Source organism: Dermochelys coriacea, chromosome 13 (assembly GCF_009764565.3).
Source record: "Dermochelys coriacea isolate rDerCor1 chromosome 13, rDerCor1.pri.v4, whole genome shotgun sequence".
Classification (NCBI taxonomy): domain Eukaryota; kingdom Metazoa; phylum Chordata; order Testudines; family Dermochelyidae; genus Dermochelys; species Dermochelys coriacea.
The window spans coordinates 17866409-17893332 of record NC_050080.1 but is presented as its reverse complement, the minus strand read 5'-3'; the positions used below and the strand labels follow the sequence as shown (position 1 = coordinate 17893332).

The window sequence follows — 26924 nt, the reverse complement described above, 5'->3', positions numbered from 1 at the left end:
CCAAATTGTAGGGACCGCTCATGGGCATTCTTCACCTTGGAGATGAACACACCTCTCCCCCACAGTCACAGATCCATTAACACCATCCCCCTGCAATCCCCTTGTTGGCCAGGGAATGAAACTGACTGAGGATTTATAGCTTGATTACCTGCCTGTCAAGGTAATGCAGTGCAGCTCACTTACTGGGATGCACCTATTTGCTTTTATTTGGAGAGGGTCTGAATTGTAAATCCTTTTGCAGCTATTAATAGAGGTGTTTAGAAAATATGAATATTTATTTACAACAATATTTCTTGCAATTACAAGGATTAAAAATTGGTGATCCGTGATCCAGGACTTATTATAGACAGACCTGGGCCAATATCAATAAAACATTGCTAGATCAAAGAACTGAAGCAGCTCTGTATTCCTGCCCTAATGACATTCTTGCCTTAGGCCTGGTCTACGTTACGGGGGGGAGGGGGATCAATCTAAGTTACACAACTTCAGCTACATGAATAACATAGCTGAAGATGACGTACCTTAGATCTACTTACCGTGGTGTCTTCACTGTGGTAAGTCGATGGCCGACACTCTCCCGTCGGCTCTGCCTGTGCCTCTCGCCCTAGTGGAGTACCAGAGTCGACGGGAGAACGCTCAGCAGTCAATTTATCGCGTCTAGACTAGGCGCAATAAATCGACCCCCGCTGGATCGATTGCTGCCTGTTGATCCAGCGGGTAATGTAGACAAACCCTGAGTCTCTTCTCCCATTCTTTGGAAGTCCTGGTAACAGCAGGTAAACAGTCCGCTTTACCCCTGGAAACACTGCTTTATCAATAGTTGCATATACTATGGCTCTCCATTTGAAAATACTAAAACCATTTCAAGCTTAACAAGCCCACAAGCTGTCATTGCTGGTGTCTAAAGCCAACAGTAGTGTTGTACATCAGAACAGCTCTTCTCTACTATTAAGTCTCTCTGAGGTGAGTTAGTTTCTTAAGATTTTACAGGTGTGATTTAACGAGAGAGAGAGAGAGAATTTGTTGGCTTGTTCTCTTCCTGCTTTAGATGTATTTTGTCTCAGCACAGAACTTCTAAATTTTAGTATCTAGGACTTGACCTGTCCAGTACAATGTGATTATTTTTTTTTTCTTATTTCTATTCTACAGGAACTCAGCCTGCGGAAAAAAGGTCTTGAATGTTTGGTTTCTATTTTAAAGTGCATGGTCGAATGGAGCAAAGACCTGTATGTGAACCCTAACCATCAGGCCAGTCTTGGTGAGATTTACCCTCCACCCCCCAACAGTAGAAAAATGCATTAAAATGTGGATGTGTCCAGCAAATAAATAAATATATCTAACTTTTTATGTACACCTTGTTGCTGCTGTTATAACACTTGTGTGTGTGTGTGTGTGTGTGTGTGTGTGTGTGTGTGTGTTCAAATGCTCCTTGGGGGCACGTTGGCTTTTCTCACTAATCCATTCTTATGCTTCTTGTACTCTTCACCTACATACAGGTCCAGATAGGCCTTCAGATCAGGAAATGGGTGAAGGTAAATGTTTGGAGGCTGGAAGAAGACGGAGTAGTGTGAGTTCCTTGGATTCGACGGTGTCCTCAGGGATTGGAAGCATTGGCATCCAGACTGCTGTCCCTGATGATCCTGAGCAATTTGAGGTCATCAAGCAACAAAAAGAGATAATTGAACATGGCATAGAATTGTAAGTGGATTGGCAAGGAAATAAAGGCTAATTAGTGTGAATGTTGGATGCATCTTCACTGTTTCTGATGTAGTCACTATGTATTATAGGAACCGTGTTTGTTCAGTTTAAAGGGACAGTTGTCATATTAAAGTAGCACTGACAACTAAAAATTACGCTTCCTTCTGAAAACCTTTGTCTACTCTTCACACAAACTAACTCCTGAGACTATGTCTGCGGCTGACCTGGGTCAGCTGACTTGGCCTTCCAGGCTAAAAATTGTGGTGTAGATGTTTTGGGCTCAGGCTGGAGCCCGGGCTTTGAGATCAGCCCCCCTCACAGGTGTCAGAGCCCAAGTTCTAGCCTGAACCCAAATGTCTACGCTGCAGTTTTTAGCCTTGCAGCCTGAGCCCCATGTGCCTGAGTCAATTGATCTGGGTTCTGAGACTTTGCACCAAGGGTTTTTTATTGCAGTCCCTGAAGTCTACTGTAAATGAAAGGAATTGGGGGTGGGGGATGATCTTGTTCACTCTGTGCTCTTGACACAACGTTGTGGTGGTCTCCTTTTAGACTGACTCAGCCACAAAGGAGGGGAGACCTTTTTTTTTTTTTAAAGAAAATGTGATTATAAATTACTAATTGGTTTGGAGCAGGTATAATATCAGACTGCTCTTTAATTCAAAAAATGGTTAGACTTCAAGTTGGCAATGACCCTTTCAAATGGCTATATTTTAAAAATCCTTTTTGGTTGTATTAATAATAATAAATGAAAACTGAATTCTGCAAGTGCTTTTGCCTTTCGTGTTGTCTCTCTCTCTCTCTCTCACACTTACCCTCACACTCACCCACAAAAAACTGGGAGAATAAAATGATTGGTCCAATTACATTTGTTTGATAATCACTTAAAGTTAAATTATACTGGATATTTGCTATGCTTCAAATGCTGTAGAAGAGTGTTCCTTTTAAAAACATCCAAACATGCATACAAACCTCCTTAGAACTGTTTTTATGTTATGAAAAAGCTTCTATTAATAGCATTTGGAAAAATCAGGTTTTTTATTAAACCTAAATTATCTTGACATTCTTAATTTTAAAAGGGTAGTCTTTGAATATACCACATAATACACAGGATGGGATGTCTAGTGTTACCTAGCTAATGCATTAACTCCCCCCCCCCAATTTCTGGATGTCTTTTCTTAACTATGCATCTTTAAGGTAGAAGTAACGTGATTTTTAAATACCTTCCTTTTATAAGGGATCTGCAGATGCAAGTAAACTTTATGCACCATAGTGTATTGGGAAATGATTGTCCAGGTGCAAGCTATAGCTTTTCTGCTACTTTTTTTAATTTAAATATTCTGTCTGTCTGTATAAATAGATTTAACAAAAAGTCAAAAAGAGGAATACAGTATCTTCAAGAACAGGGCATGCTTGGCACCACAACAGAAGACATTGCACAGTTTCTGCACCAAGAAGAACGTCTGTGTTTTGTAAGACTGAATGCTACTTAAGCAATTAATTTGTATTACAAAGATATTCCTTCCCTCTCCCCAGAAATTCAGCTGTTGCTGCTTTCATATTCCATGCCACCTTACTTTAACTTTTATGGTAGAGAATCTAATGAAGGTTCTCCACTCCATCCCCCTAGGTTAATCTCAAACCACCACCACACAGTGGTGCTGGAACGTTTTTAATAGTGGGGGTGCTGAAAGCCAGTCATCTGTCCTCCCCGCCCTGCTGAGGCCAGGAGCAAAGCCCCGGGCATCCATGCCTCTGCACCACTACTCCCAATTTACATACTCCTTTTAGGCCCTTTGCAGAACCTTTCTTTTGGCAATGGAGAGGACTGGGTGGGATTCCCTTCATGCCTATTAATGCTGCTTTTTAAATGGACCAGAAGAGAGAGCTGGCTTCTTACTGGAGCCAGTTATTTGACAGCATTGACTTTCAAAGGTGGTGCTAATGACACTTAATGGAATGTTGGGACAGTTGAGCAGACTCAACCTTCCATATCCAGCAGTGGCTCTGCTTGTCATGAGTAGCATACCAGCCTTCTGATGAAATTGACTGCAGTGCAACTGTAATACCATAAGTTCATTGAAATATAAAAGGGAGAAGGTACAGTTAATTTGATAGTAATATTCATAACTCTCTCTCTTTTGTTTAGACCCAAGTTGGAGAATTTCTAGGGGAGAGCAGCAGGTTTAACAAGGAGGTGATGTATGCCTACGTAGACCAGCTTGATTTCTGTGGGAAAGACTTTGTCTCTGCTCTACGGATATTTCTGGAAGGCTTCCGGTTGCCAGGCGAAGCCCAGAAGATTGATAGATTAATGGAGAAGTTTGCCGCTAGATACATTGAATGCAACCAAGGGTAACTTGAAACATAATATTGTGTGTGTATATGTGTGTATATATAATAATCCAATATATATAATATTGGATAAACTGTCTTAGGAATGGTCACCTGTTGGCAGCCTTAGGAAATAAAGTAAGGCTTGGCTCATGTTTGCCCCACAAGGGCAAGGCACATTGCAGGGATGTGTTGGGGCAGATTTTGTTGCTGCTGTCTATGCTATACCTGTTCTGTAGCTAAATGGAACCCATGGGATGTTCCTGTAAGTAGCTGCTAAATCGTCATGAAGTCTTGCACAGTAGGTGTGGCAGTATTGGCACTTCAGAGAGCACTTTCTAACAGGTGCATGGGATCTAACTGAGCAAGAATTGCTGAATGCTTCAGATACTGCATATCCTATTTATCCATGTTGTACTTAATCAGTTCAACAAAATCAAAGTTTTGTGAGCCTTTGTTTGTTTGTTTGTTTGGTAGTGGAAGCTTAAAAATCTGGTTTGGTTTGTGTCTCTGTGTAATGAGGCATTTTCCCACTTGCCTTCAGCCAGTCAGAAAATGTGCATGGATGGGCCAATTTATGATAATATAGACCATTTTACTCTAAAACAAATTTGAAAATGCAATTCTTGCTTGAAAACTTTGATGCTGTCTGCTTAAGAATCTAGCCTTAATGAATTTCCACTCCCCAGATCAATCTCACATCACCGTTTTAATAAAAATGAGTATATTTAGAAAGGAAACCTTGATGTGAGTGAATGATACAGTAGTGGATAAATCTTATTCTAATTGCTTGTTGAAAACATTGGAAAAACATGCAAGAATAGTAATGAATAGCATTTTTTTAAAATGCCTTTTTCTGTAATCTTGTAAATGTGTGGCTTCTTCACAAATTCTTCCCTTTCCCCTTCGTTGGCCTTGCTGTAGCTTTCAGTACATACTAAGCAGTAGCTGGGCTAATTTTAGCCTTATTTTAATATAAAAGGCTAAAGTATGAGATTCCTTGTCAGGTTTTACTTTGTCAGGAGTGTGTAGTGCTTCTGAACTGCACCTCTTCCCTGCATGTGTAGAGAGAGCTAATGGATTGAGGATCTAGACCTCTAAAATGTTTCTCTGTTTCAGGCAAACCTTATTTGCTAGTGCTGACACTGCCTATGTTTTAGCATACTCTATTATAATGCTGACTACAGACTTGCACAGTCCCCAGGTAGGAAAAAATCACTATAGAACTGTTACAAGTGCTCTTCTCTAGAACTTGTTCTCAAAATTTGACACCTGAATTTTTATCCTTCTCACCTGTTGACAGGTAAAGAATAAAATGACAAAAGAGCAATATATTAAAATGAATCGAGGTATCAATGACAGTAAAGACCTGCCAGAAGAGTATCTGTCCACTATCTATGAAGAAATAGAAGGGAAAAAAATTGCAATGAAAGAGACAAAAGAATATGCAATTACAACTAAATCTACTAAGCCAAGTAAGATTTAATTAGAAATTCAATATAATGCGCAGAGGTTTTTTTATAATATCTCGTATTCAAGGATTAACATTATAAAATGCATTAATTCAGCTTTGCCAACACTTGTGTGAAGTACACAAAGGCTATCTGAGGCCCACTTCATCCAATGTTGAAACGTGGCCACTTCCATCTAAGAGCATGTGGCATCGCTAGACACAGTTGAGGAGGAGAAGTGAAGAATACTGTAGCTATTTGAAAAAGATGAGGGACTTGAGGGAAGCAGAATGTAATAATCTTTGGCACTTGGCCAGGAGAAAAGAGCTGACAGTCGTCCTCTTCATAGAGTTTTATGCAACTATCTCATGTTGTGCCATGTTTAACAATGGTACCTCATAGTTCAGAGAGACTGATTGCTGTTCCTAAGCAGTTTGCACTCTGAGGTGATAACACAGGGAGGGCTTAGCAGTTGGAAACATGAAGTTAGGTGACCTTTTCGTACCTAGAATAGATGAGGACTTCAGTGGTATGTCGCATCCAAAAGACAGCACCTCCAGCTGCACTGTACTCTTAATAGCATATTGGGCAATTAATGTAGTGCCAACTGAAGGAAGAGAACCAAGTACCAAATAATCGGCACTACCTCCTTCAGTGCTTACATGCTCCTTCGAGATCTTACATTCAGATATTGGCTCTTTATCTTGAGATGTTGACTCGGTCACAGCCTGAGCAGTTATGGCTACAGGAATAAAGAAACAGCATTGATTATTTTAATAGGCTATGGCTATGTCTACACGACACAGCTTTTAGCGACATGGCTGTGTCACTACAGGCGTGCCGCTAAAAGTCGTGCAGTGTAGCCACTGCTTGTTGGCTCTCCTGCTGACAAAAAACGTCCACCCCAATGAACAGTGTTCGTATTGTTTACACTGGTGCTTGTTGCTTGCAAAAGCAACAAAAGGCGTTTCAGGGGTGTTTAATAAACACCTCTGAAAGACAAAAGTTGTGATTCAATTGCCAGTGTAAACATAGCCTACGCTACCACCTGTGTTGCTCAGGGGAGTGAAAAAAACACCCCCCTGAGCAACATAAGTTACACCAACATAAGTGCTGGTGTGGACAGCTTCTCCCACTGATATAAATGCCACTGCTCATTGGGGGTGGATTAATTATGTTGATGGGAGAGCCCTCTCCCATCAGCATAGAGTGGCTACACTAGAGATCTTACTGCGGCACAGCTGCATCAATACAGTGGTGTTACTGTAAGATCTCTAGTATAGACATAGCCATAGTCTGTTTTGCAAACTTGAGACTTTGAAGCATTCTTAAGCAGTTCACATGAACTAAATGACTTAATGAAATACGCCTCTGGATTTTATTTTTTCTATGAAGCATGTCATAAAATGTGTGAGACTGTTAAGGGAAAAGCTGTATAGCTGTGGTAGTATACCTTATGATCTGTGTGGATTATTGTACTAGACGTTATTTTTTTCACCCCAAGGCTTACACTTTATATGAAAGACACAGTCCCTATGACAGCATCTTGAGTAAATTCAAAAGCTTCTAAACAAGTCTCTAGATAAAAATTAAAAAATCTACCTTCAGCATCTGATACCCAGAACTAAGGAATGGAGCCTGATAGCAAAAATACATATAATGATGCAGGTTTTGTGGTGGTCTTCGTAGGTGTAGCCAATGAGAAGCAGCGGCGGTTATTGTACAACCTGGAGATGGAGCAAATGGCTAAAACAGCTAAAGCCCTCATGGAGGCAGTAAGCCATGCAAAGGCTCCCTTTACTAGTGCCACTCACCTGGATCACGTCAGACCCATGTTCAAAGTGAGTGTGTGGATTTCTCCGTCACGTATGTTTGGGCAGTAATCCTCTTCAATTCATAACATGCCTCATTGAGAGCTGTGATAACTAAGCCATAGAGAGCAGCAGTGCATCTTTTATGAAGGTGTCGATATTCTGATGGGGCTAGAAGTGTTGCATTCTTCCATGAGTCTCTGGCTCAGGAGCGTGAGGAGAAGAGCCGAGAGTATAGGAGGCAGGAAAAGGGCCTTATTTTTTTTTTATAGGGGATATTAATATACTCAATGCTGCAGAAAAAGTCTGCAAATAGCATTCTGGCACTTCATTATGTGAATGGGAGGATACAGTGTTGGCATGGGCAATGTCTGCCCTAGCCACTGCATTAGGGAGAATCATGATTTGGTGGTAATGAAACTAAACTTACAAAGGTTTCCTTTTTGCTAGCTTGTATGGACTCCATTATTGGCAGCTTACAGCGTTGGCCTTCAGAACTGCGATGACACTGATGTTGCATCTCTATGTTTGGAAGGAATTCGATGTGCAATCCGAATAGCCTGCATTTTTGGAATGCAGGTTTGTATATGTCAGACATGCTATGTCTAGGTCTGGAGGCCATCATGGATTCTGACATCTGGAATAATAAAACTAAAAAAATGTTATCTTACACCAAAGTCAAAGTAGGGACTGAAGTAACTGAGCTACCAGGTCATCTCAAGCAAATAACTTGCTTGAAAATAACTTGCTCTGCTAATCAACACATATAAACATTTTTGTTTGCAGAACAGTTTTAGTTTTAATCTGTCCAGAGCTCTGGATCATAAATAAAGATAATGGAGTTTTATTCTTAATCCTCAAATGCCTCCCACTTCTGATGCTCCCATTAAGATAATTTTCTAGTATGTCTCCAGCTCTTCTGTACTATATTGACTGGGAAATACTTTGCCATAATTGCAATCACAGAGGCATACTTGGAAGAGAAGTTACCCAAACCTGAGGGGGTTGCGTGCTTTTTCTTTAGTATTTGCAGACATCTCAATTTCTCTGGCTTATTTCTGTTCTCATATTTGTATCTGCATTCTAGCTTGAACGAGATGCCTATGTGCAGGCCCTTGCTCGCTTCTCACTGTTGACTGCCAGCTCTAGCATCACAGAAATGAAACAGAAAAACATAGACACCATTAAGACACTTATTACCGTGGCCCATACGGATGGCAACTATCTTGGGAATTCCTGGCATGAGGTAAAAACTTGAATAGTAAATGTGAGGTTTCAGTGTGCGCTCACAGCTTACCAAGCTTTTGTTCATTGAGCTCTGCCTACCGTTTGCACAGCCCACAGGGTTTGAAACTCCATCACCAGAGAACTCTGCTGCGATGAAGAGATTTATTTCGCAAATTGTGCACTGGCATCTCACTTTCACTGTTTAATAATTCTTTCTATCCTTTTTAGTTGTGAAGGCACCTCAGACATGAACAGTGAAACCAGTACTGTGCTTTTTGTAGACAGCATGAAACACTGAAACCTAATGACATTTCAAAAGTCAACATGTAAACTATTGTGCTTTTCACTTTAGCAGAAAAATATATGGTTAGTCCAACCCTCAAACCTTTCCTCACAGAAATCTCTGCAGTGCAGTTATTGTCAGTGCATACACCTTTTGTACATTGAAAATGGAAAAACGGGAGAAGGGTAAAACTGAATCGAATCTGAAAACACATACAAAGACTACTGTGACTAAGAGAATATGAAAATAGTCAAAAATTGGGATTTGTATTTTGTTTACTGATCTGGAGATTTCTGCACAATCCAAGGGACCTTGCTGCAGAATTTAGGTTCAGTTCATAATAAAGCACACAGGATCTTGACTAGTTGTACATTTACTCTGTCCAGAGTGCCTCTTCAGTTTTCCTTAAAGACTTGTCTAAAACTTATTTTTAAGCACCATAATGGATGCCAGAAACTGAAGGCAAGAGGCGTTTCCATTTCCTCATAGTCCAACTAATTTTTCATGTATTTCTCTCAACATTCTTCCAAAGGGATCCACTGAAAGCATAAAATTCACCTAATGTTGGTGTGTGTCTCGCCATTGTAATGAATATGGCATCCTCTTATACCCCACTGCCCACATGGATAGCCATATTGTTAGGACAGCTTGCAGTAGAGAGAAAGCAGGAAGGAAGCAAACTTGTGTTAGTGGCAGTAAATGCTATCTGAGAGAGACACTGTGTGAGAGATTCAGTTCTTCACAAACACCCCGCTTTTCTCCTACGCCACAATAAATGTAATCAAGCTGTCGCCTACAGTCTAGGAAAGAGAGTCATTTTTGTCTTTACATAGTTGGGCAGTATTTGGAAGCTACATCAATAGAGACCATAGAAGTACCTAGGTAAATGGATGAGTACAGCACTGTCCTCTAGTGGAAAGGATATCAGACTAGTTGAAGATATTGAAGTACTCTTTTATTGGCTGAGAAACTGCCCTGCTAGCTCTAGCTCCTCAGAATAAGGCCTGTCTTAGAGTAGAAGGCCATGAATTCTGCCTTGATGGCATATACCAGTATCTGGTATCTATGTCTGTTGCCAGTGATCTTTACAACTGCTTCAACTTAGATATTGAATCAAGTCTTTTGTTTGTGTTCATGAGATTAATCTAATAAATTTTTGTATTATCATGGAGAGAGTAGATAGGCTCCTCTGAGCATGGGTGGCTTTGAGAGACTGGGCTAGAATTGAAGTAGAAGACAAGACTTGTCAAACCAAATTGGAATTATGATCCTGTTATAAACTTGTGGTTGTCTTCACTTGATGCATTGTGGGAATTTCATTGCAGCTGCCATTTGTAGTAATGGGAGCTCACTTATTTATCTGTGTGGGGAAGAGAAACTATTGGATTATAAGCCCCATAATGTATAAATTCTTAAACTACACCCTAAGGAAGAAACTTGGTGTAGTGACCAGAGAACTAAGAGTTGGACTTCTGGGTTCTGTTTTTCACAGCTGCCACTGACTCACTGTGATCTTGGGCAAGTTGCTTAATTCCACTGTAAGTTAGCAGCAATATTTGCCTATACCACAGAAGTGTTGAGGTTTAGTTTTGGTAAAATGGTTTGTGAACCTGTGAAGTCTCATAAGGTAAAATGTGGTAGCGGTCACTTACATTATTGAAATGTGCCTTTGTTATTAGATCTTGAAATGCATCAGCCAGCTGGAACTAGCACAGCTTATAGGGACTGGGGTTAAAACTCGATACTTATCTGGCTCGGGGCGTGAAAGGGAAGGCAGCATTAAAAGCTACACATCTGGAGGAGAAGAATTCATGGGCCTGGGACTGGGTAAGATTAATAGCTCTGTTGCTGAACAAGTCTGCACTCACAAATTAATTAACCCTAAACATTTGTCACTATGAGAACGAATGATCAGTTCTTCACATGATGTTGGGTCGTATATTTACCTGCTTTCATTTTAACTGTGTGGAGACTAGTGTCACTACATAATTAATGAAAGTAACCATTACTTCAACTAGCTTGGTAATGATAAACATCTGAACGCGTTCCAGTTTCTATAAATCAGCTATGAGACTTACTTCATAGACTACCCAGATTAACTGCCTTGTAGGAACTTGAGTGTGGCCATAACTTGGTTGCATCAGATCTAGTGTGGCTATAGTCTTGTTACAGACCTTTTAAAAGCTCTACTTTTTTCATGCCATTTTGAAATAAAAATGTTGAAATTACTGAAATCTGTCTGAATACTAACTTGTTTTGCTGCCTTGAGATGTGGCGATAGATGATTTTCAAATTAGATATTTCACCCTAATGTATGTTGCGTAGTCTAAAATCTGGTTTGTAAGTGGGGATTAGGGGGACGATGGTAGTCTGCCTTTACCTGAGAAAAGAAATAAACTCTCTCCATGAAAAAACACATAATGTAGAATTACTCTAGAGTTCCACTGAGACAATATCACATTCTGTATATGAATGCAATTAAACATGTGTCCAGTACTAATTGCTCATACTCAGTAATAAATGTTTATGTAGTACCAGTGTTACACTGTAGGTTAATTACAAATATTACATTCAAATGTTTTTATTGTAGGCTTTAGGCATAATTGTCATGACAAAGATTATTTAACTAATAATGCATTTCTCAAATATTAAAGATGATTTGCAACACTATTGTAATCTTGATGGCCTGCTTTCCTATAATGGATACTAGCCACCAAAATTAAGGATGCAAAACTGTATCCATTAAAACATCTCTATACCCTCCCCCACAAAATCTTCACGTGCTCATAACTTTTTTGTTATGAACTTGTTGAAATAATGTTCAGGCAATTAATGTTTTTTAAGAGGTACACTACTTTGAGACTGGACTTTCAAATGCAGAATAATCAGGTGCATCATTTCTGACCTATAGCACCTGTCCTATATAAATTCTAAACTGCTTGGGAGCAGGACCCATCTGAATTCCTGTTTTGTACAAAATTGAGCATATTGCTGGTATTTAACTATGAATATTTCATCAGATTAGATGTTTGGATCTGAATGTTTTATTACAGGTAACCTAGTTGGAGGTGGAGTTGATAAAAGGCATATGGCCAGCATTCAGGAGTCTGTGGGTGAGACCAGCTCGCAAAGTGTGGTGGTGGCAGTGGACCGGTACTGTAGTGCTTTCTGTCTTTCTGTTTGTAGTAACTTGAAAATCAAGAGTTAGCCAAACGGTCCTGATTTCCCCCTGCAGAGCGATAGAGTGGTTGGCTGTCAAAGTCTAACTTAAAACAAGTTTAAGAACAGATTGGCATTCACCTTGAATGATGCCAAATCTCCTGGACCTGATGATGGTAAAATATTCTGGTGGTTTGTTGTTGTTGTTGTTGTTGTTGTGGGTTTTTTTAAACTTCAGTCCTGCAACACTAAAGAGAGGGAAAGACTCTTCCAGTAAACTAGTCTGGTGTTATCATTGATAGCTGGATAATTGGAAAAAAGAACTTATGCACATTAGTTTAAGTGGGCTTTGAGGGTGGGGAAGTAGAGAGAGCGTGTGTGAATTCTTAACTCTTTCCATTTGGAAAAATGGAGACCCGAATTCATTAAATTGGTGCCTTTGTACTGCACACTTGGCGATTTTTATAAAGGCTGTCTGCTACACTGGGTTTGTCCTTTTTATATTTGGCCATGAGCCACTACTTTTACAGTTAGACTTTTTGTCATTACTGGGTAATTAACCCAAGTCAAGGTGTCTGAAATGCATCAGTGCCCTCAGTCTATTGAACCAGGCTGACTTCTATATTTCAGCTTTTCCTTTTTACTTCCTCCCTGTACATAATTCACTCTTTCCACCCGTAAGTCACTGGTGGAAATCCAAAGCATTATCTTGCTAGTCTATTTTGCAGCATCAAGGTTTCTTTATAAACTTGAACCTTTTAACCTGGAAATACTTTAGTGTGTTATGTCTTTCTCCTACTTTTTAAATATAACTTATACTTTATCACACATCTTGATTTGTTCTACAGAATATTTACAGGATCAACACGGTTGGACGGAAATGCAATAGGTATGTATGCTGAACATATGAGGAAATTAACTGTGGTGCAGTAGAACACCCCAAACTCATGGTTTTGTATTATCTGTTTAATATTCAGTTGATTTTGTCCGATGGCTGTGTGCTGTTTCCATGGACGAGCTGGCTTCCCCCCACCAACCTCGCATGTTCAGCCTGCAGAAGATAGTAGAGATCTCGTATTACAATATGAATCGAATTAGACTGCAATGGTCAAGGATATGGCATGTGATTGGAGATCATTTCAATAAGGTAATTCAGAACTTAAAGGTTATGCAACATGCTTTTGTAGTACTATTTTTGAGTCTAGTTGGAATCATGCTGATCAGTTTTCCCCTATTAAGATGCCTAAGAGAATGTCTTGGAGGGCTTTCCTGATTCAGAAAATCATAGGTTTTGACCTGTATTGATCAATATGGATTTAGTTGAGGCTATGCCATTCTTTACATTTGAGTTGGAGAAGTCCTAAGAGTTTCCTATGCTATAATATTGGCATTATCTTAAGGAGGAGGGGAAAGATGTCTGTCTTCGTCCCCGTGGCGCACCCCCCCCCCCTTTTTTTTTTTTTTTGGAAATCGTATGACAGCTCTCCATCCTTTTTTCTCCCTTATTGAGAATGTCCGGACATGATTTCTGTTGTACCCTTCTTTCTAAACTATGTAGGCAGTTTCCTTTTGGAATCAGTAATGCTGGTTAGGTTTCATCTTATAAAATGTGTGTAGACTGAGGGACAGCAACCATGTGTGTTCCTTATGACATGCTTGGATGATTAATTTATTTGTCTCTCCTGGTAGTCTCCATTGCTAATCCTTTTCCACACAATCAATCAAAGCATCTGATTCTCTTTTTTTTAAAAAAAAAAATCTGAATTCTCAATTTGTTTTATCAGCTCAGGAGTCTTTCTTTAGTTTCAACATGAGCAAAAGCACACAGGTCAACTTCAGAAAAACATGGTCTAACCACAACATTTAGCCTAGGAACATCGATGATGTGCAGCATAAATATCTGGATTGTTCTAAATGAATCTTTTAATTTAATATTTCTGCATTCACACTTAATCCTTGCCAAAACATTCAGATGTAGGTGCCTAAAGTTAACTGTGACTTAGTTGCCTATCTGACTTCCTTCCACTCCTGACAAGATATACTGACCATCCGTAGCACCTATTGAAGTCGGTGACTGAGCGGTCAGGATCTCCGAAAAAATCGGCTCATTATGATCTCTGTTCCTGTCTTTAGGCATTTAAGCAAAATGTTCAAGCTTATGAGGTTTGTTCTTGCTATGAAATGTTATCTCACTGAAACTAGAAAAATAGTGAGAATACAGGGAAATTCTGAGTGTTTGCAAACTCAAATATGCGAACTCTCTAACATAAAATGATTCTGCATGTCCTAGCCTGATAGTTTGGTGGTGTACTCCTTCCCTCATGTCCCTTAGTAAACTAATCCCTGGGGTTCTTTAGACAGCCATTATACATTTGTAAAAACCATTTAGGTATATAAAGGTTGGGTCATGGAAATGAATTGCCCATGGTGGCTTTGTGTAGTATAGTTCACACTAACTTTTAAATGTATGTTAAGATATGTGCGCGCGTGAGCGCACACACAGACACACATGCCTTTTTTTCTCTGTTACTAGGTTGGATGTAACCCTAATGAAGATGTGGCCATCTTTGCAGTTGATTCATTAAGGCAGCTATCAATGAAGTTTCTCGAGAAGGGCGAATTAGCCAACTTCCGTTTCCAGAAAGACTTTTTGAGGCCATTTGAGCACATAATGAAGAAAAACAGGTGTGCGTGCACTGAAACTTCTGTCTTGGCTTGGGGTTTTTTATACAGCAACTTAAAATGTGACCAGGTTTCCTGTGGTGATGTGGGTGGGATGCTCTCCGGTGTGCAGGCAATGGCAAATAACATGGTTAATTTGTTTTTAAGATCTCCTACCATACGTGACATGGTAATACGCTGTATTGCTCAGATGGTGAACTCGCAGGCTGGTAACATTCGCTCAGGCTGGAAGAATATCTTCGCAGTATTTCACCAAGCTGCTTCAGACCATGATGGGAATATTGTGGAGTTGGCTTTCCAAACAACAGGACATATAGTTAGTAAGTAGTGGTTGGCAGATGGAACACCTTAACTGACATACTCTTGTGCTAAAAGGGCCTGTCTACATAATGAACTCTATTGTGGTAGAGGGGGTTGTGTTTTTAAATGTCCAAATTGCTTAAAGTATATGGTTAAGTTTTGCCTGCTCCCCTGGCTCTAACAATTCTGTATCAAGGAAGACCAAACTATTGTACAATGCCTGATAGTTTATGGCATGATCTGTAAGTATCATTGAATATAATCTAATCTGAATCCAATTGGGTATATGAAATACTTTTAATAGTAATATGAAAGTGTTCTCTCAACCCTATATAAATACATCTGGGCACCTAGATTAGCCTTCCAGATTTAGTTAAGTACTGTGTCTCTGATATACAGCCTCCAGCAAAGGCAGTGATGGGTGCCTTAGAAATGTTACGGATGGCTAGAGGAAAACTCTTCCCAGTCCAAGCATAATCTATTCACAGCCCTTTATCATAATTAACTGCGACTTAAGACACTCCACCCTCACGCTTTTCCTTAAGGAAAAAAACTACAAATGACTTGATTTCAAGGCTGGATCAGATGTTGCAGTAGTATTTTTCTCTTCCCCCCACCCTCTTTGTCACGTCAGATTGTTAGTACAATGCAATCCACCCATACCCCCACGAACACCCAGTGCTTTATCCAGTCTGTCTTTTAAACAGTACATGCTGGAGCTTTAGGGCATCAGGCATCTAAATACCTTGCAGTGCCAGCTACAAAAGTGCTATGCAAAAAACTGTTTTCACTTTTGGGTGACATTGTAAACAAGAAGCAGGCAGCATTATCTCCCAATAATGAAAACAAACTTGACTGTCTTAGCGATTGGCTGAACAAGAAGTAGGACTGAGTGGAGTTGTAGACTCTAAAGTTTTACATTGTTTTGTTTTTGAGTGCAGTTATACAACAACAACAAAATCTACATTTGTAAGTTGCACTTTCATGATAAAAGAAATCACACTATAGTACATGTATGAGGTGAATTGGAAAAAATACCATTTCTTTTGTTTACAAATATTTGCTCTGTAAAAATTATCAAAAATAATATAAAGTGAGCACTGTACACTTTGTATTCTGTGCTGTAATTGAAATCAACATATTTGAAAATGTAGAAAAACATCCAAAAATATTTATAATAAATGTCAGTTGATATTCTATTGTTTAACAGTGCGATTAAAGCTGCAATTAATCAAAAATTTTTTTTTAATCGTGTGAGTTAACTGCGATTACTCAACAGCCCTAGATATTTTACTTGCTGAGTTAACCCTACAGAGCCATCTACTCCTTTATTAAAAAGATATTTGGGCAAATTGGTGCTCTAATTAAAAAGGAGGGACACTGTGTACTCAGAATTTTTGAAATTAAGTAATTCTAGTTTCTAATGGCATATTACTTGTAATATATGCCCTGAAACTTATTTTTAAACATTCTTTGTATACTTTTGTAAAAGTTGTTGTTGTTCTGCTCTGTTGCTGTTTAAGTGCTTTTTATAGCAAGGGAGAAATTGACTGTACAAGTTAAAAAGTGAAACAAAGGGCAAGTCTACACTACTGTCTTAAACCAACCTAGGTTAGGTTGACTTACAGCCACCGCAGTAATTTATTGTGGTGGCTGATGTTCACACTATCCTCCTTCTGTCAGTGGTGTGTGTCCTCACCAGGAGTGCTTCCACCGACTGAAGAGTGGTAGTGTGGGGGGGCTGAGAGCCAGGGCACTCAGCTTCGTGAAGTTTCCCCTGCTGGGAGCCCAGCTGTGCCCTGGGGCTTCTCGCCTTCCTGCTCCCAGTAGGAAGCCGGGCAGGGGAAGCCACCCAGATTTCTCACCTCTGGTGGGAAGCAGAGAGCCTGCCGGGGGGCAGCCAGACTCCCAGCCAGGAGCCTGTGTGCTGCTGGGCTCCCAGCCGGGAGTGGGGAGCCGAAGCAGTACCGCCGGGAGTGGGGAGCCGAAGCAGTACCGCCGGGAGCCCAGGTGACAGCCCGGCTTGGAGCAGAGACCTGGCAGCATCCTCACTGGGGAGCTGGGCTTTTTTTTTATCAATTTCAGAGCTCCAGCAGAGCTGTGAAATTGACAAGACCGCCAGTAGCTGATGTAAATCACACAGTGTCTACATTGACACTGCATGGCCCTAACTATACTGACATAAGCCCTACACCCCTCGTTGAGGTGGAGGAGTTATGTCAGTGTAGTAGGGCACTTACATCGGCGGGAGCAAGGCTGTAGTTTGTACGCCGATATAGTTAGATCTGCCTTATGTGTAGAATAGGGCCTAACTGCTCTTTGCGTTTAATAGCATTAGACTTATAAACTAACAGAATAACTTTTTTTTTCTCTCCTCTTTCCTCTCTTCCATCCCCCAATGGATTTTTTTATATTACTATTTATATGTTGTATACACTAAGAAATTGTGGTGTTTTTCTGTAATACTGTTCAGTATTTAATATTGATGCAATCAAATGGCCAGATCCTCAGCTGATACAAATTAGTATAGCTTCATTGACTTCAGTGGAAGTATGCTAGTTTACATCAGTGGAGGCTCTGGCTCAAAAAGTCTGATACAATATTAATATATTTAAGACATTTCTCTTTCCTTTGTTTTCCCCAGCCAATATTTTTCAGCAGCATTTTCCAGCAGCAATAGATTCATTCCAGGATGCTGTAAAATGTTTATCTGAATTTGCCTGTAATGCAGCATTTCCGGACACCAGTATGGAAGCAATCCGACTTATCCGTTATTGTGCTAAATATGTTTCAGAAAGACCACAGGTATTTTCTGTTCTTGTAATAATTTTTAGTTTTTAAACTGTGATTACTCCTCTAGCTAAGATTCGGCTCTTAAGTGTGGACTTTAGGCTCTTGGTGAATATCATGCTAAAATGTTTACCCTCAATTAGACACTTGTTTAGCACTAGCAGAACATACTTAACGCTAGTCAACCATCCTCCTCAGAAAATGGGGAAAACCTTGTTTCAATCAGGTGTGGAAATAACTGGATAAAGTTGGCTGCTGCAGCTTTGTTAAACAAAAATTGTAAATTTTTAACTCTAAATAAGGACTCTCGCAATCTAACGGTCATATTGCATGTCACTTTCTATCCTGTTAGAGCTTAACACCAAATCCCTATTGTATAAATATGTAATATTACAGTAATTCTGTTTAAAAGAATCTAGGCTGAAGTTACCTAATTAACGCAATTCGTTAATCTTGCAAGATTTGCAGGTTCATCAGTTCTTGCATGCACAAGCACAGCATTTGACTTCTGCAGAACTGCGCGCACACATCTGTTTGGATGAGCAATTGTGTATAAATGTGGGTGCAGTTAAGAAGTTGATCTGAAATCTTGTCTCCAATGTACCAAAAGAGCCAAATTCTTTTTTTAAACCTAGAGTAGGAATAGAACTAGATGACACTTTTTATTATTTAGAAGTGTTCATGGAGGTACTTGGAGAAACAAATTTAGGAAAGGGTTAATCAAATATCTTCTTTGACCTCTCACTACTTACTTAAATTTTGAGTAGCCAAATTCTGTTTAGAAGATGCAATTTAGTTTAGTTTAATTCTGAAGTCTTTTTTAGATGTGACTTAATAGGAAGGTGGTAATCTTTCTCTAAATGGCTTTCAGGTATTGCGAGAATATACAAGTGATGACATGAATGTTGCTACTGGAGACAGGGTCTGGGTCAGAGGATGGTTCCCTATTTTATTTGAACTTTCCTGCATCATTAATCGATGCAAATTAGATGTTCGGACAAGGTAAAGAAGGTCTTTGCTTTTTAGCTACATTCAGTTATTGAAACTCTGATCAGAGGCAACCATTTTAGTATCTTATTTTTGTATTCCTGTTTCCTTATTGTAGAGGCCTAACAGTGATGTTTGAAATAATGAAGAGCTATGGCCATACCTTTGAAAAACACTGGTGGCAAGATCTGTTTAGGATTGTGTTTCGGATATTTGACAATATGAAGCTTCCTGAACAACAAACAGAGGTAACAAAAGCCCTCTGAAGGATCTTGTTGTTATGACAAAAATAAGAGGTTTCCATACAATTGTGAACTAAACCTCCTAAACTTCCACTTAGTGAAATCCTACTGTTCCTGGAAGGAGCCAGATTCTTAGCTCTGGTAGACTGATGTCTGGTACCTTTTAAAAAAACAAAAAAACCCAAAAAACAAAACTGGTTCAGCCTGGACAGTGGTACTGTGTGTGTTCCTACACCCAAATGGTAACTAGTTTCTAATCACCCCTGACTCAAGGTACTTACAAGATGGTTCTGTTTTATCCAAACTACATTCCTCTTTACAGAAAGACATGAATTGTAAAGTTAATCCTGTGCCATGTACCACCATAATATGGGAACCCATTCTTTCCATTCAGCATAACAAAAATTACCATAACAAAAATAAAGGCCTGTCATTGTCTTGCAGAAATCTGAATGGATGACAACTACATGTAACCATGCACTTTATGCAATCTGTGATGTATTCACGCAGTTTTATGAAGCTTTAAATGAGATCCTTCTTCCTGACATATTTGCACAGTTACACTGGTGTGTAAAACAAGGTAGCTTATTTACATACATATACACATTGTTTTGCTTTAACTTTATTTTTCTGGAGGTACTCAAAGCAAGGAAAATAAACCACTATTTATATATTAAACTTTTGCAAGAATGTTTTTCATACCATTTAATCTATTAGTGACTTTTCTCTGTCTCTGCAATTTTTGCCAAATGTGTGCTGCTACTTACGAAAGATCTTTAATTTCTTTTGCTTCAACATGAGTTATGTTTACACTTTTGCCATTATCCTTTCTTCATTTGGCAAAATCAGCATTTTTTTGTTTGCTGCATGAATAACATTTAATCTCGCATTACTTTCACGCTTTTGAAAATCATCCCTATATCTATATAGACAGCATTCTAAAAAGTTAGAACACTTACTTGAACAAGAGACATAAGGGGTCAGCTACCATAACCTTTTTATGCAGACAGCACAGAATGTGTGGGGAAGACTGGAAGGGAAAGGGTGGCTTGTGAATTAAACTCAAACTGTCCTTAAATCCTCCATTGTGCCTAGTTTATTATTTCATGGGAAAATGACTTGGAGCCTCTTGGGCACTGGACTAGGAGTCAGGAGATCTAGTCTCTATTCCCAGCTCTGTCACTGGCCTGCTCTGTGACCTTGGCAAGACACTTTGTTTCTTTGTGCTTCTTTCCTCTCTCTCCATTGTCTTGTCTATTTAGCTTGCAGGTTCCTCACAATAGGGATTCTTACTGTCTATACACTAGGGTCCTGATCTTGGTGCTTACTGTCACACAAATAATGATTACACTCTAAGCAGGCTTTGAGCTATTGGAAATTTGGTACAAATACCAAATTGCATCGTCCTAACAAACATGCATGATGACTGGCAAGCACAGCAGATGTTTAATTCACATTGTTTGAATAGAAGAGCTGAGAGATTAATAAATAAGGATAATTTATTTTACAGATAATGAACAACTGGCTCGATCAGGTACAAACTGTCTAGAAAACCTGGTGATACTAAATGGACAGAAATTCAGTCCTGAAGTCTGGGACCAAACATGCAATTGTATGCTAGAAATCTTCAAAACCACCATTCCTCATGCGTAAGTTAGTCCAACCTAAATTTGTTTTGAGACTAGCTGTCATGTAAAGGTTATTTATGATATTTCTTTTCTCTGTGAAGCTTGCTGACATGGAGGCCTGCAGGAATAGAGGAGGATTCATCTGAAAAGCATTTGGTAAGACTTAAACTGTTCAATTTAGAAATACTTAATGTGGTAAATCTGTTTGTAAAGACACATACTGGAATTAAATACTGACTAATGCTGTATGCCAGGGCCAAAAGATCATAAAGTCAAATGCAAGGCTGTCTCAATACTTCAATAGTAGAAAACTTAAGCCACATTAGTTAAGTCATGTGAAAACTGAGTTGTGACAAATTTTAAGTACATTGGATAAAGAGAATTCTATCTTCGATTGTCACTTCTAGGATGTGGACCTGGATCGCCAGTCTCTAAGCAGTATTGATAAAAATGCTTCGGAAAGGGGACAGAGTCAGTTTTCAAATCCCACAGATGACAGCTGGAAAGGCGGTCCTTATGCAAGTAAGGATGCATTTCACTGTAAAGTTCTTTAGCTTCAACACAACCTCTAGTCAATGACCCAAGTCATTTAATTAAAAACAAACAATAATTGCTCTGCTAACTTTTTAAACACCTAACAACTTTCTGAGGTTCCTAAATCGGTGCTTCAAGTGCCCTAATGTTTTAATGAAAACTTACCAGCCAAAGCACATAATCTACTCTCCCATTTCTACCATGATTATAATTATAATGGAGAAAATATTTGACTATGCAATATGGTACTGTACTTCAAAGATAACATACAAAATAACTGGCGATGGAGATGCTGGTGGAAAATATGGGTTTTAGTCTTCTAGTTTAACACACACTTTATCATAAGTTACTTCTAAAACTAGACTGAAGACCAGAGTTCCTCTATTCTATTAGACCAGAAACTGTTTGCTGGCCTCCTTATTAAATGTGTGGTGCAGCTGGAATTGATACAGACCATTGACAACATAGTATTCTACCCAGCAACTAGCAAGAAGGAGGATGCTGAGCACATGGCTGCAGCCCAGGTAATTTATCTTGGATTCTGAACGTAATAATCCTTTTGTCTTTGCATCTTACTATCCTAGTAATAATTAGCACTTTTTGTAGTGCTTTACAGTTTGAGGAAGGCCTTCCAACCATTAAGACTATAATCATAACAATTTTAAAATGGGTTCAATAGAGTGTAACTTCCTGTATGAACTTCCCCTTTCTGAACAGACTTTCTACACCAGGGGTCCCCAGTGTGGTGCCCGCGGGAGCCATGGCGCTCGTCGGAGCATTTTTGTGCACCTGCAGGACACCCCGCTGCCGAAATGCCACCGAGAAGCATTGCCGTATTTCGGCGGCGATGCTTCTTGCTGCTGCCGCTTTCCAGTGTTGGCATTTTGGTGGCGGGGTATCTGGCACCGCCACAGTCTTCTGGGAATAGCAATATGCTATTCCCACAAGAAAGGTTGGGGACCACTGTTCTACACTGTACTTTCTGAAAGGAGCATCTCTCTTAGAATGCATGCTCTGTGTAGGGAGAAGTTATTCTTTGTTTAGCAAGGCTTAACCTCTCAGGCTGATAGCAGGCTGTTTTCAATGACAAATCCTTAACTCTGAAACACCATGTTTCAGGTCCAAATACCCTGATCTTGAGTGCACTGTGCAAGGCTCACCTGCTTGTTCCAGTAGAGGGCTGGGTTAGGGGTTTGGATCGGGGTTTGTCTTAACCACTCTCACGAAACCTGTTAACTCCTATATTATATTGCTTGGGAGTAGAGGTGAAGCTGATATTTTGGGATTGTCTGCTTCCTGACAGTTGGCAGGTCTGTTATTAATGTGTTATGTCAGAGGCTTGTGTAATGGGTGCATGTCTTACAAATATAGAGAATAAAATTCTATACGTGCAACCTCTAAGGCAAAGAAGCTGAACTCTTACATTGTGCAGCATCTGTTTAAGCATGTGGAACTATATGTCTGACAGTCTTCAGAGCTCTGCAGAGGCAGTGAATCAGCCCTTGTGGGCAGGCAAGTGCTTTGTATCACTCAACAGGACCTCTCTGTGCCTTGAAATAGAGGTCGTCTTTTTTGATCTAATCTTATGCGAACTGCTAAAATTTTTATATGAAGTATTTTTGGAAATACACTAGTAGGAAGGAAAGCACTAAATCACAGGTCAGCACTGGAACACACAGCCCGAACATTCTCCAAACCCACTGGTCTTATGAAAACAGATGTGTAGTTATTGTGGGCAGAACTTTGCTCTGTTACTCTTGAGTAAATTTCATTTACATCTGTGACAATGGAATTATTCTGGATTTAGGTACTTCACTGTATAACACACTGAGTTTTTTGGACCCTTTCTCCATTAATCACCACTAATAACTTGATTTTCTATGCAGAAAGACACACTGGATGCAGATATTCACATTGACACAGAAGAGCAAGGAATGTATAAGTACATAACTTCACAACATCTTTTTAAGTTATTGGATTGTTTGCAAGAATCTCATTCATTTTCAAAAGCCTTTAATTCAAATTATGAGCAGCGAACAGTCCTATGGAGAGCCGGTGAGCACGTTACTTAGTAATGGTTTTGAGCTTTCTTGCTTGTGGGTTTTTTTTATATATTTACCCTAAGGTAGGAATATGTAGTAAAGTGACTTTTTCCAAATATACTATATATTTAATGTTTTTAATCACATAGTGCTACTCAGCTGCTCTATATTAGACTTGTCACTTTTCTGATTACTTTAATTACAAAATTGAAATATTGATCAAAAGACCTACTTCATTTACAATACAATAGAAACATGATGGGAAACATTGGATTTTGTTTATGTAATTCAGTTTCATCAATATAATTTGGGGGGGGTGTCATTGATGGTAGGGGAGTTGGCCCAGGCAGTAATGGAATCCAATCTTCTTGCATGGAAGTGCTCATCACCAGAGATCCCAGTTTTCCATGATTTAAAAAAAAAAAAAAAAATTCTTTGATACAAAGGTATAAAAAACTAAATTTTTCCATGATTAAAGTAAAATGAAACTCTGAACTTTAATTTCCCTAACCACAATATATATAGGTTCAGTGGAACCCCAATTATCCGATCTGACCTCGGTCCCAATTAGATCAGATCAAAAATTTGGATAATCTGTAGAGCTTCAGCCCTGGGTGGCAGCCAGGCTCGGGCTGTCCACTTCAGTTTGGTTAATATGGAGAGCCAGATAATGGAGGCTCAGATAAACGGGGTTCTACTGCATATATGTTTTTATTTTTTCACGAAATGTAAAAATGGAAGATTCTCTGTAAAAACACAAATTCTGCCTTTTTCCATGGCAAATGGATTTATAGGATCCCTGTTCATCACTAATCACTGGGCTACCTTGTGGCAGTATCTTTGACCAACGCTGCTACTTGGTGGTAATTCTGTACCAACTTGGGGAGCTATTTAAAAAAAAAAAAAAATCAAGCAGTTTTGCAAGGCTCTTGCTTCTGACTTCGGGGGTGTGTATGTGTCTTGTCTGTCTTGTCTTTTGAATAAAACACAATATAAAATATGCAAGGAGAGTTGTGTGTGCTGAGCTGAGTTTTGTGGGACCATATCTGGATTGAATAGTAAAATACACAGGGATTTTAGAGGCAAATCTAAACCTCACAATGGTGAGTGACTTGCACACCACCTAAGGCTCCGTGGCAAACCCTGACTGTGCTCCCGTCAGATGTCATGTCAACAGCCTGCAGGACTAGTTGTTTTAAACATTTCTGTGTAATTAAGTTATCCCTTTAAATGATTTAGGCAGCACTACAATAAGTTGGTCTGCCTAGCTGGTATCTAGAAGTTTAATTATGCTTTTTACTGTTTCTAAACTGTATGCAAAGATGTAAGAATGTATCCAATTTTAATTCATTTCTAGGGTTCAAGGGTAAGTCAAAACCCAATCTTTTAAAACAAGAGACCAGCAGCTTGGCCTGTTGCTTGAGAATCCTCTTCCGAATGTACATTGATGAAAGCCGCAGAGATTCTTGGGATGCTATACAACAGCGACTCCTAAAGTAAGAATGGTATTTTACCTAATGAATCTTGGGCTTCAAGAAGTCTCTTTAGGGGGACTGTCTTGTACTGTTTTTCCAGCACGTAGCACAGTGAATCGCTGATCCTGATTGGGACTTCTGGGTGCCAGTGCAGTACTAATCAAGTTGCTATTCAAAGTAGCTGAGCAGATGGATCATAAATTGATTAGGGATAGAACAGTGGGCACTCTAATAAAGGGGTTTTGGCAACCAGAAGTAAGTCGATTCAGAATGGATATTATATGGCCAGATAAGACAACTAGGGGAAAAAAGGAGCTCAAAGTGCAGCTCGCATTTAAACACAAAATACTGTTGTTACAGATGGGGACATGTATATAAACTTGATTAGTTTTGTTTGCTTGTACTCTTATCTGCACTAATGTGTGTAATTTTTTCCCTAGTGTGTGCAGTGAAGCACTGGCCTATTTTATAATAGTAAATTCAGAAAGCCACAGAGAGGCCTGGACCAATCTCCTATTGTTGCTTTTAACAAAAACACTTAAAATCAGTGATGAAAAGGTGAGATAAAGCTGGAAATAATTTATACTTGCATCCAAATATACTTTAAATATTTAAATGTAAAATATTTTACTTAACTATGTATAGCTATCAAAATAGGAAATTCCCAGCACTGAACTAGTGCACTGTCACATTGTCTGAAATATCTTATTGCTGCTTTACAGAGTTAAGAAATTGGCTTTAGTGGTGACCTGAGCATTTGATAACAGTTCCTTCTCTTCATTGGGAAAAACAATGCCAACTCCTGAGTTTTACTGTTGTAACATTCTAGGTAATGGGAGTAACTTTCTTTTTATTTTTGTCTTGCATTAAGTCATTTTATTCTTTTTCCACAAAAGTTTAAAGCACATGCTTCAACTTATTACCCGTACCTCTGTGAAATCATGCAGTTTGACCTGATTCCTGAGCTCCGAGCCGTGCTACGGAAGTTCTTCCTGCGTATAGGTGTAGTGTTCAAAATCTGGATACCACAGGAGCAGTTACGGACAACTGGGACCCATTCACCTTCATGGTAGCCCCAAGTAAGACTGGCCATTGCTGCTTATTCACAAAGCTTTAGTCATGCTACACTCAAGGAATGGATTCAAGCGGAGGAACTAAAGTCATTGGTACCTCTCTCTCTAACCCAAGAGAGCAGCAGATCATCTGGATAAAGGTGCCATTTTTGGAAAAACAAATTTTTGTTCTGCCCACACTACAAAAATATAGCTATATCAGCAGTTCAGTGATTTTTATTTCAGTTGTTGCCTACAGAATTAACATAATAGATGTAAAGTCTGTTTCAGTGCTAGTCATTCTTACAATTAATTCTGTTTCTGCAAATCAGTTACTTCAATTGTTTGGTCTTGTACCTTCTAGCTTATTCCCATAAATTTTCTGGAAATGATTCCTCAATGGAAATTATTCCTCTTGGAAATACTGAATATGGTGTATAGGCTTGTGATGTTACCACATATGTTAATAAATATATTGCAATGGCTAGTGGCCACCAAAAGATCATGCTGGATTTTTTTCTTTGTGTACACATGACTAGAACAGTTAGTGTGGTTTTTTAGTTTATTGTGGAGTGGCTGTAGATACACCAGTTGGCGGGAAAGGCTTTCCTCCTGCAGGCTATGTAGTGAGCCATTTTAAAACACTTCAGTAGCAGTGTTTTTAACCTTCCAAGATCAGCTTTCAAGGAAGGTTTAGATGTGTCAGGAGTACATAGTAACACATATTCTCAAATGAACTCAGAAAAATCTCAAGTTATTAGGAGTTGAAAAGCTTTTTAAATTCTTCATTGCCTTTTATATTTTGCCTGATTAGATGAGATGGTAAAATTAAAGAATAGGGTTATTTATTTGATTTTTCTTTAACATGTGCACTGAAGAGATGAAGTAAAAATAACATTGGTTTGTCATCCTCTTTCCTTTTGTGTGTGTGTGTGTGTGTGTATATATATATATATATATATATATATATATATATATATATATATATAGTAGCAAAGATGTCTGTTTAGCCAGAAGTAATCTCTTTAATACATATCAGGACATATGTTTTTACTGCCAATTTGACAGTTTTGGTTATTTTATTGCCTCAACTTTCAAGTTCTGTCAGTATGGCTTGGGGAAATAGTCTAGTTCCCACCAGGACTGCTTTAGTTAATTTTTTTTAACTTAAGCACACTATAACACACCTTCTAATACATTCCTATTTATTGGAGGCAACCAAGAAGCAAACT

General features: G+C 39.1%; 1 protein-coding gene across 4 annotated transcripts in view; it reads left to right on the top strand.

The window, feature by feature from the left end:
- The window catches only part of ARFGEF2 (ADP ribosylation factor guanine nucleotide exchange factor 2), a 49754-nt gene extending 23560 nt beyond the window's left edge, over window positions 1-26194 (top strand). For 3 of the 4 annotated variants that reach the window (XM_038369539.2, XM_043495656.1, XM_043495658.1), the window contains 27 exons: window positions 1150-1258; window positions 1497-1698; window positions 3056-3167; window positions 3845-4050; window positions 5149-5233; window positions 5333-5504; window positions 7170-7321; window positions 7742-7870; window positions 8379-8537; window positions 10481-10628; window positions 11855-11954; window positions 12809-12849; window positions 12938-13107; window positions 14494-14645; window positions 14790-14962; window positions 17587-17747; window positions 18604-18734; window positions 18838-18967; window positions 19406-19541; window positions 20472-20610; window positions 20691-20745; window positions 20997-21111; window positions 21517-21647; window positions 23010-23178; window positions 24523-24661; window positions 25081-25198; window positions 25537-26194. In XM_038369539.2, coding sequence (XP_038225467.1) covers window positions 1150-1258; window positions 1497-1698; window positions 3056-3167; window positions 3845-4050; window positions 5149-5233; window positions 5333-5504; window positions 7170-7321; window positions 7742-7870; window positions 8379-8537; window positions 10481-10628; window positions 11855-11954; window positions 12809-12849; window positions 12938-13107; window positions 14494-14645; window positions 14790-14962; window positions 17587-17747; window positions 18604-18734; window positions 18838-18967; window positions 19406-19541; window positions 20472-20610; window positions 20691-20745; window positions 20997-21111; window positions 21517-21647; window positions 23010-23178; window positions 24523-24661; window positions 25081-25198; window positions 25537-25713 — 3711 coding nt within the window. In that variant the 3' untranslated portion in view covers window positions 25714-26194. The other variant, XM_043495657.1, reaches the window with a different exon arrangement.
- The last annotated feature ends 730 nt before the right edge of the window (window positions 26195-26924 follow it).